General features: G+C 39.0%; 1 protein-coding gene across 6 annotated transcripts in view; it reads left to right on the top strand.

Annotated features, from left to right (window-relative positions):
• The window catches only part of GRIA4 (glutamate ionotropic receptor AMPA type subunit 4), a 293,300-nt gene that overhangs the window by 208,456 nt on the left and 68,335 nt on the right, over positions 1 to 16,509 (top strand). For 5 of the 6 annotated variants that reach the window (XM_054015559.1, XM_054015560.1, XM_054015561.1 and 2 more), the window contains exon 9: positions 11,959 to 12,066. In XM_054015559.1, the coding sequence (XP_053871534.1) occupies positions 11,959 to 12,066 (108 nt within the window). Of the gene's footprint in view, positions 1 to 11,958; positions 12,067 to 13,465; positions 15,769 to 16,509 lie in introns of those variants that run through there. The other variant, XM_054015565.1, reaches the window with a different exon arrangement.

Below are 16,509 nucleotides of genomic sequence, written 5' to 3'. Positions count from 1 at the left end.
GTCAGTCCTAGGACCAATCCTATTCAACTTATTCATAAATGATCTGGAGAAAGGGGCAAAAAGGGAGGTGGCAAAGTTTACAGATGTTACTAAACTGCTCAAGATAGTTAAGACCAAAGCAGACTGTGACAAACTTCAAAAAGATCTCACAAAACTAAGTGATTGGGCAACAAGATGGCAAATGAAATTTAATGTGGATAAATGTAAAGTAATGCACATTGGAAAAAATAACCCCAACTATACATACAATATGATGGGGGCTAATTTAGCTACAACAAATCAGGAAAAAGATCTTGGAGTCATAGTGGATAGTTCTCTGAAGATGTCCACGCAGTGTGCAGAGGGGTCAAAAAAGCAAACAGGATGTTAGGAATCATTAAAAAGGGGATCGAGAATAAGACGGAGAATATATTAATGCCCTTATATAAATCGATGGTACGCCCACATCTTGAGTACTGCGTATAGATGTGGTCTCCTCATCTCAAAAAAGATATACTGGCACTAGAAAAGTTTCAGAGAAGGGCAACTAAAATGATTAGGGGTTTGGAGAGGGTCCCATACAAGGAGAGATTAAAGAGGCTAGGACTTTTCAGCTTGGAAAAGAGGAGACTAAGGGGGGATATGATAGAGGTATATTAAATTATGAGTGATGTGGAGAAAGTAGATAAGGAAAAGTTATTTACTTATTCCCATAATACAAGAACTAGGGGTCACCAAATGAAATTAATAGGCAGCAGGTTTAAAACAAATAAAAGGAAGTTCTTCTTCACAAAGCGCCCAGTCAACTTGAGGAACTCCTTACCTGAGGAGGTTGTGAAGGCTAGGACTATAACAGCGTTTAAAAGACAACTAGATAAATTCATGGAGGTTAAGTCCATTAATGGCTATTAGCCAGGATGAGTAAGGAATGGTGTTCTTAGACTTTGTTTGTTAGAGGGTGGAGATGGATGGCAGGAGAGAGATCACTTGATCATTACCTGTTAGATTCAATCCCTCTGGGGCACCTGGCCTTGACCACTGTAGGTAGATAGGATACCAGGCTAGATGGATCTTTGGTCTGACCCAGTACCACTGTTCTTATGTTAATTTTATGGAGATGTCCTATCTCCTAGAACTGGAAGGTACCTTGAAAGGTCATCAAGTCCAGCCCCTGCCTTTACTAGCAGGACCAAGTACTGATTTTGCCCCAGCTCCCTAAGTGACCCTCTCAAGGATTGAACTCACAACGCTGGGTTTAGCAGGTCAAATGCTCAAACCACTAAGTTATCCCTCCTATCCATATGGTCTTATGTTAATGTGTGCAGTTGTAGTTTGCAAGCATGACAAATGACTGAACTCTGATATGGAGAAGGTGGACCTGTCCTGGTCCTTTCATGAATCCTTCTGTCATCTGACAATGAATATGTTTAATCTGGCTGCCACTCCTGGTCTAACTGCCTCTGGTTTTGGTTGTCCCCACATTGTGGACAACAGGCAATAAGTGCATGTGGCTGCAGCACATAGGAACTCAGGGCTGAAGTTTCTATTATCTTTCGAGTGTTCTCTGTATATTCCACTCATAGGATGCTCTGACTGGTGCAGCCTGTATGGTAGAATTCTAGTTGGTAGTAGCCCTTGGAGCATTCATGAGCCTCCCTTGCTCTTCCCTTCAGTGAACATTAAATATCCCAGGGCATGGGTATGAAAGGTCATGGCACTTCAACCTCCTCTATTCCTTCTAACCACCACCAGCTGAACAGTTAGAAACTTGCTATCAGATACTTCGAGATCTATGTTGGCTAGTTAGTTTAGATATCAGTAGTTAGTAGTTGTCTGTAGCAATTAGTAGTTATCTGTAGCAGTCAAGTTAGTGATAGATAGCAATCAGGATGTCTGAACTGGAGGCTAAAAAGCCTGTATTTAAGAGATGTCTCATGTCCGGTGGTGTTCCTGGTGTCAGACACACATGACAGATGTCTGGCATCTTTCGGAGAGGGACAATCTCCTTCAAAATGCTCTGTTTCCTCAACTTTTACTACACAAGCAAAGAAGGAAAGACAAAACTTCCAGCGATTTTACTACAAGAGGCGCTGTCAGTGAAAACATCTGGAATGGAAAGTGCACAGAGACCTGCTTCGCGCCAAGCAATTCAATCAAATGGGACAGATCCTCCATGGTACTTGGTACTACAGGATCCAAGAAATGTAAGGATCTGAAGAAAAAGAAATCCATGATGGTGTCAGCCTTTGTTTTTAGAGCCAATTTGATTCAGGAGGACTCATCCTCAGTGCCAAGTATGCATATCCAATGCTGGTTGATGTCTGCCTCTTTGCAAAGAGCAATCTGTGAGAAAAAGATTCATCTAGACACACTTTTTGAAGAACATTGCTTGGATGCAGGATCTTGAGGTAGGATCAGGAGATGTTCTTCAAATTTGATCGTGTTGGATCCAGATGAACTGGTTCTGAAAAGGAAAACTAAGTACTGAGGATGATGGGATCCAATAAAGATTCAGTACTCAGAGCCAGCATGGTACTGACAGCAGATAATTGTGCAGGCAGTGGTTCATTGTTCAACTCCATCACCAATTTTGTTAGTAACTGGCCAGGTATTACTTCTGAGTAGGTATCAGATGTTGTGTTACAACTGATCCAACTAGCTGCTTCTCCAAGAATCAGCAGAAGGCTGAAAGAAATCAGGATTTCCCCAATACTCCCGCCATCTAGGACTTCTTCACAAGAGAATCATAGAATATCAGGGTTGGAAGGGACCTCAGGAGGTCATCTAGTCCAACCCCCTGCTCAAAGCAGGACCAATCCCCAGACAGGTTTTTGCCCCAAATCCCTAAATGGCCTTCTCAAGGATTGAACTCAGAACCCTGGGTTTAGCAGGCCAGTGCTCAAACCACTAAGCTATCCCTCCCTCCAAGGTTTACTTGCCACTCTCTTTCCAAGGGGGTTATTATCTCTGGTTCCATTCAAACCACAAAGGGATTGAGGTCAGAAAAGAGATACACATAGGAGACTGGATCTGGAGAAAGAGTATTATAGACAGATTCATATATATCCACCAGATCTGTATGCACAAAGGTATTGTCAACCAGACCCATCAGTGGGTTTTTGACCTGACTGGCAAGTATCCCTTTAGTACACTGGCCATCTCCAGCACCTAATCAAGAAGATCCAATATATGGAAATAGACCTTCACCAATTCAATACCAGGAGAACATTCAGTTGTTGGATCTGAAGGATACATATTTGACAACACAAACAATGCTGGATAAGTTACCTATGGAAGTAAGGGAACCATTGTCTGAGGAGAGGGAATTACTGGAGCTGAGGGAGTCTGAACCAGATTCCAAAGATATGTCTTCTCCAGATGAAAATGTGGAGGATACTTCAGCATTATCATCAGTCAGAGGATACTGTGGCTTTTCATGAGCTAGTAACATGCATGACAAAAACATTAGATGTTCTCTCAGTTTTGCTTGAAGAATCAGCCCATCCTGGTTTTGACATTTTGGGGGCTGCTGTTAGACAACGAGCTACACTTCCTTTAGAACTGTTGTTGAAGCCAACAAAATCAATTTGGAATACTCCCTCATCTGCTCAGCCTTTATCAAAAAATGCAGATAAATTATATCAATTTACACATGAAGGGCTGGCTTATGTTTTGTACCCATCCATCTCCTAATTTGTTGTGGTTGAGGCTTTTATTTAAAGATCGAAAGATCCCCAAATTGATTCTATTCTGTCTTATAAGGAGTCGAAGAGGTTGGATATTTTTGGAAGAAAAATATTTTCTTCAGCTACGTTAGCCATGTGCATATCTAATTATGAAGCTTTCATCGCTAAGTAGCGATATCATCACTGGTGAAAAATGTCTTTGTTCCTCAATTCCCTACTGGAGGGACACAAAATGTTAGCCAGTGCTATTTTGACTATGGGATGAAATGTGGGATGAGGGCTGAACAATTTTAAGTCTGGCTTTTGACTCTTCAGCGAGGACAATAGCTTCAGCTATCACATTAAGAAGATGTGCATGATTAAGATTCGTGGGACTTTCTCATGAGACAAAGATGAGAATTGAAGATTTTCCTTTTGAAGGAAGTCTGTTTAGTATACAGACTGATGAGATACTGGAGAAAATGAAAAATGTGAGATCCACAGCCAGATCTTTAGGTTTCTTTAATACAGCAAAGAGATCATATTCAACATACCACAGACATGATCAACTTCTTCTTTGTTATTGCTTCCTTACAAATATCAAAGGAAGACCTATCATTACCAGCCTCAGTGTCATACCCCCCACCCTCAGCAACTACAAAGATAGAGGCCATTTAAACTTTGAAATAATAGGGCGAAGACTTCCACTTCTTCATCTTTGGCGATCCCCGCAAGATCACAGATTTGACATGAGGACACAGAGTTTTAAATCAGTCCAATTGGGCTTTGTTTATCCACAGTTTGGGGACCATTTGTCTAATTTTTATCAACAATAGGGGTTGATAACATCAGATAGGTGGATCCTAAAAGTTGTTGCATGCAGTTACATGATTTGATTCAAAACCCTTCCATCCTACAACCTTCCCATTTCCTTCCAGGGCAGGTAGTGAGTTCACAGTGAATAGTTAAAGAAAGAGATTCATTCTCTATTGGCAGCACAGGCAACAGAGATCATACAACAAAGTCAGCTAGGGAGGGGGTTTATTCTTATTATTTGCTCATTTCAAAAAAACATGGGGGCCTTCACCCTGTTTTAGATTTAAGAATATTAAACATGTATATACAGAAATTTTGTTTCCACGTGTTATCTCAAACTTCTATAATCCCTTCTCTCTTCCTTCAGGGTTGGTTTTCAGCTTAGATTTGAAAGATGTATATTTCAAAAATACCACGTCACTTGAAATATCTGTGTTTCATGGTAGGAGATGACCATTTTCAGTACAAGGTTCTCCCTTCAGGTTGTCTGCAGCAGCCAGGGTGTTTACAAAATGCCTGTCTGTAGTGGCAGCACACCTAAGAAGGAATGGGATGTTTGTGTACCCGTACCTAGATGGCTGGTAAATAAAAGCATAATCCTATTGCATGTAAGACAATATGTTCCCTTTTTTGCCAGTCTGAGGTTACAAATAAAGTTCATTCTAGTCCCAACTCAGCAAATTCTTCCCAATTCAGCAAATCCTATTTATGGAAGCCATTCTAGATTCAACTGCGGCAACAGCTTTTCTCCTAGAGGAGAGATTTATAAAAATAAAAATTTCTCCCTCTCAAGTTACCACGTCCATCAATTCTCTTTTTTTTTTCTGGTTGCTGGGTCTTTTCATGTCAGTCTGGGCAGTGACACAATGCATTCATCTTTAGATGAGAGATCTTCAACACTGGTTAGCGATAAATTACAAATCAGGTTTAGGCAACATGCATCACAAAGTGATCATTCCACAACAGGTGTTGGCATCACTTTTGTGGTGATAAACACTCAAAATGTAATGAAGGGCAAACCTTTCAATTCCCCTCTGCCTTCAGTAATATTCACCTCCGATACATCTACACTGGGATGGCGACATCTATACTGGCATCTGGACAACAAATTGATCACTGATCAACAAAAGAAAAGACCAAAAGTTCCTACCTATTACTATATTAGAGCTGAGGACGCTCAGACTAGCTCTAAAGAAGTTTCTACTTCAGGTACAACACATTAGTTCAGAAGATAACAGGCAATACGAGGGCGCTATATTATCTGCACAAACAAGGGGGGACTTATTCCCAACAACTATGCATGGAGGCAGAGAACCTTTGGAAATGGTGTATAGAACACAACACTGCTCAAATAACAATATATATATAGTGGGGGAACAAAAAACTCTTGCAGATCATCTGAGCAGGTCAACATATTATATGCACGAATGGTCCTTGAAGAACGAATGGTAACACATCTCTTCAGTTCATGGGGAAATCCGATAATAGATCTTTTTGCATCCAACAGTAACGGCAAGTGTCAAAGATTTTATTTGAGATCAAATAGAGATAGTGAGTCAATATCAGATGCATTTACCCCCTTTCCCCTCATTCAGAGAGTGAGAAACAGAAGGCCAGGATGATTTTAATAGCGGCAGCATGGCCCAGACAACAATGGTATCCGCACTTAATTCACCTGTCAAGAGCCTGTAATGGAGCCTCTGCCACTGCTACCAGACTTGTTGTTTCAATAACTTGGGATGGTTTATCATCCGAATCTTAGAATCATAGAAGATTAGGATTGGAAGAGACCTCAGGAGGTCATCTAGTCCAATCCCCAGCTCAAAGCAGGACCAACACCAACTAAATCATCCCAGCCAGGGCTTTGTCAAGCCCGGGCCTTAAAAACCTCTAAGGATGGAGATTCCACCTCCCTAGGTAATCCATTCCAATGCTTCGTCACCCTCCTAGTGAAATAGTGTTTCCTAATATCCAACCTAGACCACCCCCACTGCAATGTCAGACCATTGCTCCTTGTTCTGTCATCTGAGTAGTTGAGCTACTTATAAGGTCTTAATAATTTATACCATCCAATAAGATATCCTGTACCATCTTTGGATCTGAATTTAGTACTGTCACAATTGATGAGTCCTCCTTTAGAACCTTTGGGGAATTATTCTTTATTTCATTTGTCTATAAAAACCGTATTTTTATAGCAATCACTTTGGCAAGACATATAAATGAATTGCTTGCGTTAATGTTCCAGTGTTCACTGTCTCCATAAAGATAAAGTGGTTCTTCATAAACATCCTAGGTTTTTACAGAAAATGGTCTCTGATTTTCACTTAAACCAGTCTCTGATTTTAGCGATTTTCTTCCCAAAACCTCATACTCAGGATGCGGAAGCTAAATTATATACTCGAGATGTTAAAAGAATGCTGGCATTTTATTTAGACCAGACTAAACCATTTAAACAGTCCCCAAAATTGTTTACTGCTTGTGAAAAGAAGTTCAAGAGAAATGCTGTTTCTGTACAAATGTTTTCTAGAGGGCTAGATTCTGTATTGAGGAGGAGTATAAATTGCGAAAGTTGTCCATTCCTCAGGGAATTAAAACTCATTCTCTAAGTCGAAGGCATTCTCTATGGCTTTTTCTAGATATTTTTCTGTGGTAGAGATATGTAGAGCAGCAACTTGCAATGCTGTTCATACTTTTATTACACACTGTTCCTTAGCTTTAGAGTCCAGATCTGATGCAAAATTTGGCAAGGTAGTCCTTCAGTCCTTATATAAGTCGGACTCTATGGTCCCACCATCCTGACTTGGAGTACTGCTTATTAGTTTATCCCATGAATGGGAGTATGCAGATGACTCCCTGGAGTCAAAGGAGAAATGAAGGTTCCATACCTATAACCGAGGTTCTTCAAGATGAACTCTGCATATTCACATTCCCCACCTGCCTTTCCCTTGGAGCCCTACTTACCAAAGGACTTGGAATCATAGGGGAAGAAACTTTGGTGGCTGAAGCACCGAGATCTTTTAAACCCTCTCCCTGGAACGCTTGACATTCATTGAAGAGAGGGACAAAAGACACACATGAGCACTCTAATGCCTACTACTAGCTTTAATTCTACCATTCAGACTGCACAGGTCAGAGCATCCCATAAGGGTAAATATGCAAAGGAAGAATCTATGTTACAGTTAAGTAACCATCATTTCTCTTTGGTCCATGTGGCACAGGGCAATAAAACCTTGAGTTGACGGGGGAGGTAAACACTTTTACTGACCCCGTATCTTACAGACAACATGCAGACTGAGACGGATGTCTGACAATCAGATTTGAGATAGACACCAAAGCCCTGGCCCATAATCTAAGGAACTCAATAGCTGGCACTCAAGGAGCATATTTGGCACTGGGCCAGATCCTCCACTGATGTAAATCAGCATAACTCATTGATTTCAACAGAACTGCACTGATTTACACCAGCTAAGGATCCAGCCCATTATATCACCTTGCCATCAGCTGCAGATAAGCATAGTTTACAATGCAGTCTACGCCATTCTGCTCTTTCCCAAGACATAACCCCGAGGACTCTGACAGATTTGGATACCCATAAGCCTACAAGCACTGTACCTTGTCTATTGCATGCTTTTATTTCCACTTATATTTTCACATATTTTGGGTACTTATGGGGCCTCTAACATGCAGCAGGATGCTTTATTCCTATCGCATAGAGTAATCAAATGTCATGCTTTCATGCAAATTTCATATATAAGGTGTAGACACAGAGGTCAGAAAGGAATTCTCCCTCACGAAAATTAGCTAGATGCTTGCAGTTGGTAAGATGCATTATGAATGGATGCAGGATTTAGGGAAGGAGTGTAATCAGCTGCCTGTGAACAATACCTGACTTGTTGGATCAATGCTTTGATCCAGTATGACAAATCTTATATAATATATGAGAAATAAAGATACCTAATTGAACTAAAGGTCTGCTTTCCATGCCCTGCGTAAGATCACTGATGAGTCATCTGGCAATATCATTTCAGCACTTCCCTTTCCAGTCATAGTAACTCATGAATCAGAGTTTTAGAAAAATGATTTTTTGTTGCCCGCAGCTCTAATATCCACAGAGAGAGCATCACATAAAACCACAGCTTCTCAGAGTCATATGTTTCTATATAGTGAATGCAGATGGAGTAAAAAATAAATCCTCCATGTTATCTGTTGTATTCTTCATTTCTGAAACAGTAAAGCCAAGACTTTCAAAACTGGATGCATAAAATTAGATCTGGGTTCTATCCTAAATCCAAATTCAGGCAGCTGAGCTGGTAATCTGATTTTCAAAAGCCAACTGTTCCCCATGACTTAAATGTTATTGCTGGGTGACTTCAATGGCTGCTACTGGGTGTTCAGCACTTTTGAAAATCAGGCCACTGATCTAGCTGCATAAATAGATTTAGAAGCCTAACTTTGAGCAGCCAAATTCAGCACTGATGTATGTGGGTGCAACTGTTGTGATGTAAATAGAATTGCACTTGCTTACACCATATAGGGCTGAATTTGGCCCTATATTTTTTTTTTCATTTATAATAGTTGAACATATTATCCTTGTGCCATCTCATAGCTGTCTTGGTAAATATTTTTTTATGTATTTGGCCTTTATTCAGTAATCCTAAACAAGAGTTATCTTCGGGCAGATTCTGCATTTGAGGGAGAGACACGCATACACACAGTGCTACATGTACTTAGAAAAACTGCCTGCCACTCCTCTAAAACCTACTTCCCCTTTGTCAGTGTTTTGATGTGATGCTTAAATAAAATAAAAATGAATTAATGGAGATATCCTATCTCCTAGAACTGGAAGGGACCTTGAGAAAGGTCATCAAGTCCAGCCCCCTGCCTTCACTAGCAGGACCAAGTACTGATTTTTGCCCCAGATCCCTAAGCAGCCCCCTCAAGGATTGAGCTCACAGCCCTGGGTTTAGGAGGCCAATGCTCAAACCACTGAGCTATCCCTTACTTTACAACACAGCACATCATTTGAGCTTTTGCTTCACTCCTGATCTTCTCAGCAGTGAGGAACCACACAGTTCAAAACAATCATTCTTCATTATAATGAGCTTCCAAAACAGCCAGGTTTCAATATCCATGTTCTGCCTTCATTTGGTCCCAAATTTTGACAGGAACTTGACATTTTAAGCTATCAGTTGTGTATGTGAATCCATGGCTGTCTGGATGAAAAAGTGTATTTTCTAGCAATGTAGCCTGTTAATAAAAGAAAACTGCCTTTTGCACTAAATCAGCAATGTTTGGAATTTCTTGTCAGCTGTGGACACCTAAATCAAGATGCCTGCAATTTTTACCAGTGGGAGGAGGGAAGGGAAAGATGCTTCTTACATGTAGTGAAGGACTTACAGTGCAAAATGTTATTTGTTTATCAGTTTGTTTCATAAATGGGGAAAAAACAGAATCTCTTTCATTCACATTAAATTACTGCGTGTATTTGTACATGTTATACATTGTGAATCTTAGATGTTTCATTGCTGTGCTGCAGTGACCATTCACTGTTGATATGACTTTTGTCTCCGTAAATTAATTTCAACCTCCAAAAGAAAACAGCAAATGTAAAAATCACATTTTTTAATCCACACAGGATTGTTAATGAGCACAGTCATGGGAGCCAGAAACACCTGAGTTCCAGTCCTGACTCTGGCACTGATTTACTATGTGGTCTTGAGCAAGACCCTTCACCTCTCCATGTTATGTGGAGTTGGCTTTCTGTGTGGTAATGACCCAATGTTTGCATGGGAAAGATAGTAAGGGTTGAAGACATTGTTGTCCATGTCACTGATATGATGACATGTTCTAATACTGGGGTCTTGGGCCTCAACAGCCGAGTAACGGGTCTCCAAGTTATTTGTATCACAGTGCGTATTTGTGGTTCTGTTAACAAAGTGAAAGCCTTTCCATCTCCTACACTGACTCTGGCCCCTCACAATTTGTTACTGACTAATACCCAGCCCTGTGTCCTGAGCATGCTTTGCACAAACTGGGCAGTAGAAAACAAAGGGGTAACCTAATTCCCTTCCCCCATTTTATAGTTGTTACAGGGGCTTCCTTCTCCCAGATCTTGGTCTTGTGAAAGCTGGGTTCACCAAGGAGGGAGGGGAAAGTGGCTGCTGGCCAATCTTTAGGCATCTCACAAATGTGCGTACTGCCAAATGACTCCTGGCCTGCAGGCCTCTGGTGGGGTCCTTTCAAGGTCAGTGCAGCTACTTGAATAATTACTGAAGAGAGGGAAAGGAAACTTTCCTGATGTCCACCTTGCAGGTGTCCCCTCTGGAAATGAAACCACCAGGAGACTTCTCTCTAGTATATTAACTGTCCTACCTAAAGGCCACCTCAGATGATCTTATTGACCCAGATGAGTGTTAATGATAGTAGTGTCATTGTACACAGTGACAGTGGACATGGTGAGGTCACAGGGTGTGGGAGATGGACTGAATAAGTGACATTCAGTTTAGCCAGTATTTTCAAAAATAGATAGGTGCCTAAAGTTAGGATCCTAAATCCATATTTAGGCGCCTAAGTGAGTGGCTTGATTTTTACCCACTCAACTGCTATGATACAAGCCAAGCGGAACTGAATGCTCAGCACTTTTGAAAATTAGGCCATTTATTTAGATGCCGAAACATGGATTTAGCAGCATAACTTTAGGCATCTATTATTCACAGTTTTAACCTCTCCCTTTAATCTGTTGCTGCTTCACCCACACATGTATGTCTGTCGACTCTTCAATGGATTATGAAAAAAATTCCTGTTAAATATATAAAAATAGGTCAAAAGTGACATGTTGTAGAAAGACTAAATTGATTAGTATTTCACTGTTTTTAGGGGGGTTTTTTTCTCCTGAGAACTAGTTCATCTAATTTAAAAAATTAAGGGCAAATACTCAGTTGGAATAAATTCTCATAGCCTCACAGCACCCTTGTGAGGTAGAGAACTGCCATTATCCTAATTTTATAGATAGGGAAGTGAAGTACAGAGAGGCTAAGTGACTTGCCCATGATTCTGTGATGGAGCAGGAAACAGAATCCAGATTTCCTAAGCCCCAGACCAAACCACTGGACCAGCCTTTTTCTCTATAACCCTGCATGTCTAAGACACAGATGGTGAAATAATGTGAAATAATGATTGACCTTCACCCCATGCAGAGAGCAAGCACAAACCCCATGTGCTGCTTATGTCCCACTTAACCCTCAAACCACATGGGACTTAAGCTGTGCAAATGCCCTGTTGTGCCCCTTTGCTTAGGGATGATTATCCCCCCCCACACACACCCCCAAGACATGGAACCCAGCTATTGCTGTGCACGATAAATAGCTGTGACAGGTTCATTCTTTGTTTAAATTGTACCATTCTGGAACAGCAGCTAAACCACAATAATACTATTCTTCGTGAAACATCTTATGTTTATTGTTTTAAGTTACTATAAAAATTACGGTTTGTGTTGTAGGTTGGTTACTGGAATGACATGGATAAATTAGTTTTGATTCAGCATGAACCTTCCCTTGGAAATGAGTCAGCCATTGAGAACAGAACAGTAGTTGTAACTACAATTTTGGTAAGTTTTTTTCAGTGGTTTTTCTGGTATATGATCCAGACTACTTTCTGGTTATAGTCTCATTTAGTCTGTCAGATCTGGGGGGTTAGTGGGAAGGTAAAAGCTGCATATTTTAAATTTCTTGATTCTCAACTCTGTACAGAATATTTCTGGTGCACATTTGAAATCTATTTTCTCAAATCAAATGAGGGTAAATTCATCCGCTTTACATTTTTATTCAGTTTTTCCCATTGTTCACTGAAATAATTCTCAGAAATGTAAATTAATTCTATCAACCTCTGATTGATAAATTGTGGCTTTCAAGATGTTGAAATAAAAAAAATGCCAACGGGAACAAATGAGAAAAGAAAATGAAATCAGGCTTCTGTACTACCAGGTGTCATTCGGTTAATATGCTATGCTTAAAAACAGCTCTATCTATTAGATTTTAAGAGCCTGATCCTGCGATCCTGGCACAAGGAACGCAGGATCTGCCTTTAGTAGTGTGTAAACTTCTAAACTGTATCCAGATAGTTAGCCCATGTAATAATGGGTTATTTGCTTTTCTATATAAACAGTACAGTAAACCTGGAAATTGAATTGGCATGTCTCACACAAGCCATTTCTTAAAAAATGAGTCCTGTTATTGTTTAAGTTCAGTGTTTCAATGGAAAAGAAATAGTTAATTTTAACTGAATATTTTTTCAGTGGTGCATAGTCATTCATTTTAAAGAATTCCTCAGAAAAGAGGAAGATGTGATTACTACATTAATCCAAATTATAGAAGAAATAAATATATAGATTTCAAAATTACTTTTTCAAAGGAAGTCGTACAAACATATCTTTTAAACCGAATATCTAACGTATTTTTACCTCTGAAGTCAGATGTGCCCTTTAAAGCTGATGCTTGTCAAAGCAGACTGGCAAAGGGTGACCTTTACCTGATTATTTTAAAAATTTCACACCTCTGTTCACTGCCCTTTTCACCTATCTCATTAGACAAGACTTTTTTTTTAACCATTCAGGATAAGGTATGTCTCAAATGAGAAGAAATATTCTTTTTGTAATGTCAGTGTTCTTAAGGAGAATTATCTAAATTGATGCTGAGTTGAAAATAAACCAAGGGAAAAAGTAAAAGTGTTGCTGGGAAATGTTCTGATTCTAAGAATGCAGTTAGTTACCATATTGTTTGTATTATATACGAGGGTTTATGCATTAACTAGGTCCTGACAAATCTCCTATTGAAGGTTATCATTCTGGGATGCAAACCGAACAACGTACTATACAGCAATTCAGAGTGTAACTCCTAACCTAATTGTGTAATTTTTTGCATGGGACTTTTAAAAATATATGTATTTTTTTCCTAAAAAAGATACGGTAATAGAAAAATTATACTTCAGTACAGTCCTCCTCTTTTCAGCCTCTGATGAAGAATCCTATTTTAAGAAATTGATCAAGGAAGAAAAGAGTCCCACGATGCTGCGAACATTCCTAACTAAGGCTCAAGTATTAACCTGCAGTGTAGTAACATTGAGCTAATTTTCCCATATGGATTACTGTTCCTCTGACTGGATGGCCAGGCACTGAACCACCAAGAAAAGCTCTGTGACTATTCTGAAATGTCTAGAACAGATGATGTTAACCTTCAACTTTGCCGAGCTGAGAAGAAAATGATGTGAATAACAAGTTCTGAATTGAAAATTTTCCTCTCATACCAATCCTCATATCTTTAATTGGGGCTCCCATAAATGAACAGTGTAATTTCTGTAAATAGGTCCAAACTTAGGAGAAGCAAGTAAAAAAAATATTAAAAGGATGCCTGTTTGCCAAACGTATACAAGGGGAGGGAGGGAAAGAGGGTGCTTTTTCAATGTATTACTTTACCTGTCCTGTTTGCATATGTGCATAATAAATGTTATCTTTAGCAGAAGTTTTCCAGTCCACGTATAAAAAGGACTGGTTGTATCATTTTTCAAACCAAGATGCTGAATGAATTTTACAAAGCATGCCCAGTTTTCATGCAGCATGTCATTTTGGAATAAATACAATTATCCAAAAATATACCTATTGACCTAAAGTGACCTGCTCAATGCTTTGATATCCAGATGCAAAAGAAATCTGATTGGAATAAAAATATATGGGAAAATTCTGTCTTTGGCTAGTCATGCATATCTCCCATTGATTCAGTAGGAGCCGCACAGTTGGCTCTGAAAGCAGAATTTGACCCCTAGTTCTTAATAGTCATCTGCAAAGGCAACAGATGTAGAAATCTACAAGCTCTTAATCACAAAAAAGCAATATATTAAACTACAGTACATTTCAGAATCTTGTCATTTTGCTCTTCCCTGTACTTTACTCATTCGCAAATGCAAGACAGGGACTGGTGACCTCTTCACTGCCCTCTTCATATTGAAGGAAAGCTGATTCAACGTACATGAAAAATATAATTTTGGCTGCATGCGTTCCTTCCAGTATTAAACTGAAAAGCTTCTGTGATCAATGCTGTCAAGTTTTTCAGTCTGTGGAAGACCGATATCTAGGCATAGTAAAAGATTTAAGAGTTGTCAGCATGGCATGCTTTAATTTTTGTGTGAAGTAATATAGCACTGATTATTTCACTTTACTGTCTTATTTTGTATGTGTCTATGCTTAATTTGCTGTAATTTTACATTTTATTATTAAATATAAGATATGTAATAAAAGAAACTAGCTCTATACCCAAACAAACAAGTTTGATACTTTCAACTTTGGCAAAATACTATGGTCACCTGTAGTACCGTAAATATGCTTAGATTTTATTTTAAATTTTTGATTTATCATAAAGAAAAATACTCCTGGGAGATTGCTAGAGTGAAAAATTGAGACCTCTATTCTAGTGAACATTCTTATTTAACTGATATTTAGTTTAAATATAGCATGGTACAGTGAGCTTTAAGCATTTTTTTCAACACAGTACTTCAATATAATATCAACATAATAGGTATCAGAAGGCTAAGAGTGTAAATTACAAACCTTGAACCCAAGAAACATTGCAGTTAAATAAAACAAAACCGAAGCCCCTTAATGTCATTTCTTGGTCAAGTAGTTCTCAAGAAATCCAGCATTATGTACCATCCACAAACCAATCGTACATTTTAGAATCCCCATTGACTTCAACACAAGTTTTATCAGAATCAATAATGCAGAACTGAGCCATTTTCTTGCACAAAAATCTTTTTTCCACATTATAATTTATTTTTGCAGTGTTTTAGAACGTGTAAAAGGGACTTCATTAAAATAGGCCAACCTTAACCAAACAGTGTCAAGGTTAGTGTTTTTTTCTGACTTCCATTATTAAGTTGTGGGCATTTTACTATACACATCAATCAGCAGGAATGTAATGGAATGATTTGTTTCTATCTGGAAAGATACTTGTTTCAGTCACCCATTTGTATTTCAAACTGTTAAGTATTGTTATAGAATTGTGAATATAGAAGTAAAGCTTGTGTCATTTTAGTGATCTATGTTCAGTGCTCGTCACTGATCATTTCAATGTGGACTTTGTATGTAATTTACTTTCCTACAGATTATCATTAAACAGCTCAAACATTACAATGTTAAGTCCCTTTCAACAATAGCATATTTTGCACTAAGTAATTCACATCTATGTTTTCATTAGCAGGTTAGAGTTTATAGTCCTAAACTGTAATTGTGACTGTCTTCTGCAAGAAATTCTGTAGAACAATCGATCTATCTCAATGGGATAAATAGAATTTAGCATTAAGATATGACTAGGTGTGTTTTATCGATTATTATGTGTCATCGTTACAGAGTGTGAGCTTTCAATGTCATCTATATAATGTGTAGGTTAATGATCCAGTAAAACTTGCCCTTTCGTGTCCTAATGCTATTATAATTAGAGGCTGCAACAAAACAGTGGTCCAAACACCCCCAAATTTTCAAGTGGAAATTCAAGCCCGCTTTCTGATCTGAATGTGAAAATGGCCTTTATCATAATAATGCATCAGACTAAAGGCCTGATCCAAATATCCCTAAACATTCAGTTTGTAGTTTGAGCATATCTCTGATTATAATATAGCTCATATGGTAGACACATTTTTTATATATCCTACGTAAAGTAGTAGAAAGACGAGGACAACCTAGCAAGAGAAAGGTAGTATGTGTTCCTGCTACTTTAATAGTATTACACCTCTGCCTCGATATAACACTGTCCTTGGGAGCCAAAAAATCTTACCACATTATAGGTGAGACCGCATTATATCGAACTTGCTTTGATCTGCTGGAGTGTGCAGTCCTGCCCCCCTGGAGCGCTGCTTTACCGCGTTATATCAGAATTTGTGTTATATCGGGTTGCGTTATATCGGGGTAGAGGTGTATTTCACATTTGTGGATTTCACTCTATTGTTCTTTCCAACTACGATCAGGGTCACATTGTGCTAGGCGCTGTACAAACACATAGTAAGA

This window comes from Malaclemys terrapin, chromosome 1 (assembly GCF_027887155.1).
Source record: "Malaclemys terrapin pileata isolate rMalTer1 chromosome 1, rMalTer1.hap1, whole genome shotgun sequence".
Lineage (NCBI taxonomy): Eukaryota > Metazoa > Chordata > Testudines > Emydidae > Malaclemys > Malaclemys terrapin.
Note: the sequence above shows the minus strand (reverse complement) of the source record. Positions and strands in the feature narration are given on the sequence as shown.